General features: G+C 51.1%; 1 protein-coding gene across 1 annotated transcript in view; it reads left to right on the forward strand.

Annotated features, from left to right (window-relative positions):
- The first annotated feature begins 1,510 nt into the window (after window positions 1-1,510).
- The window catches only part of LEMD2 (LEM domain containing 2), a 15,400-nt gene continuing 15,155 nt past the window's right edge, over window positions 1,511-1,755 (forward strand). The window contains exon 1 of the mRNA XM_015567457.1: window positions 1,511-1,636. Coding sequence (XP_015422943.1) covers window positions 1,511-1,636 — 126 coding nt within the window. The remainder of the gene's footprint in view (window positions 1,637-1,755) is intronic.

Raw genomic sequence — 1,755 nt, forward strand, 5'->3', positions numbered from 1 at the left:
ATGGGAAAAATGTAAAACACTTTTTATACAATAAACTCACTTGTATTGCTTTGCAACAACAAAAATTAAAAAATACCAATTGTTTACATAAATTTGTTTTAATTAATTTTGTGAATAAAATTGGTAATAAGCACGTATAATTCAGTCAAATTAACACAAATAATTTCTTATAATCTTTTACCCGGGTGGTTTGCTATACAAAGCGCGTGAATTCCCTTTTTACAAATAGACCCGGGCAGCTGGCCTCCTTGCCAAGGGGTCCACTCAGGCCCCAGCCAGCCCGTCCCTGAGCGAAGGGAGCGAGTCCGACCTCAAGCAGGAGGGAAGGGCCCACTGGGAAGGCTTGCCTCTCCCCCAGCAGCCCGCCCGCTATGGCTGAGGCCCCGCCAGGGTCGCTATACTCCGGGGTCATGGGTTCTATTCCGGGTCAGGGCACACACAAGAAGCAGCCAATGTTTCTCTCTCTCCTTTCCTCTCTAAAATCATTAAAAACCAACATGGCTCTCTCAGTGACCAGCATATCAGGGGCTGTGCAAGGGGTGGAAGATTCAGACATTAACACCTTGGAACTAAGCAAGGAGGGGGAAAAGGAAGAAAAACAAACCCCTAGGGCCTAGAACAGCGGTTTTCAACCTGTGGGTCGTGACCCCTTTAGGGGTCGAACAACCCTTTCACAGGGGTCGCCTAAGACCATCGGGAAAACACATATCCTATCTAATAATAGACAAACATGGTAATTGACCGTACCTTCCCTACGCCTCCCATTGGCTAATCAGCGCAATATGCAAATTAGCCACCAACAAAGATGGTGGCTAATTTGCATACTGGAGGCAGATCCTGCTGCGCTGCCCTGATTGGGGCTGGCGGCAGTGCGATCCCCAGCCGCTGGCCACCCCAGAGCGAGATCCTGGCCTGCCATGTGTGGGGTGGGGCGTGCGGGGTGGGTGGCAGCACAATCCGAGCGGCCACCCGACCCAGCATGGGAATTGGGCGTGCCATCTACCACCCGGGGAGCGGGCCTAAGCCAGCAGGTGGTTATCTCCCAAGGGGTCCCAGACGGTGAGAGAGCACAGGTTGGGCTGAGGGATACCCCCCCTGCCAGTGCACAAATTTTTTTGCACCGGGCCTCTAGTTGAATATATAATTACATATTGTTTTAATTATGCTTTAATTATGTTTATGTTTAATCACTATGCTTTAATTATGTTTAATTTGTAAAAATGAAAATACATCCTGCATATCAGATATTTACATTACAATTCATAACAGTAGCAACATTACAGTTATGAAGTAGCAAGAAAAATAATTTTATGGTTGGGGGTCACCACAACAGGAGGAACTGTATTAAAGGGACAGAAGGTTGAGAACCACTGGCCTAGGACCTCCCTTGTGTGAAGACGACCTCCTCACCATGGCGACCCCACGGATCCCTTCTCAACATGGCGCCCCACACCTCCCCATCATGGCGCGGGCCCATCAAGGCGGCCACATGTGAGATGACCTCCTCATCATGGCGGCCCACCAGTCCCTCCGACAGAACCACTGGCCTAGGACCTCCCTGTGTGAAGACGACTTCCTCACCATGGCGACCCCACGGTCCCTTCTCAACATGGAGCCCCACGACCTCCCCATCATGGCGCGGACCCATCAAGGCGGCCATATGTGACATCTCCTCATCATGGCGGCCCACCAGTCCCTCCGACCTTCTCAACATGGCGCCTGGCGACCTTCCCCTCATGGCGCGGGCCCTTCCGG

This window comes from Myotis davidii, unplaced genomic scaffold, assembly GCF_000327345.1.
Source record: "Myotis davidii unplaced genomic scaffold, ASM32734v1 scaffold4, whole genome shotgun sequence".
NCBI lineage: Eukaryota > Metazoa > Chordata > Mammalia > Chiroptera > Vespertilionidae > Myotis > Myotis davidii.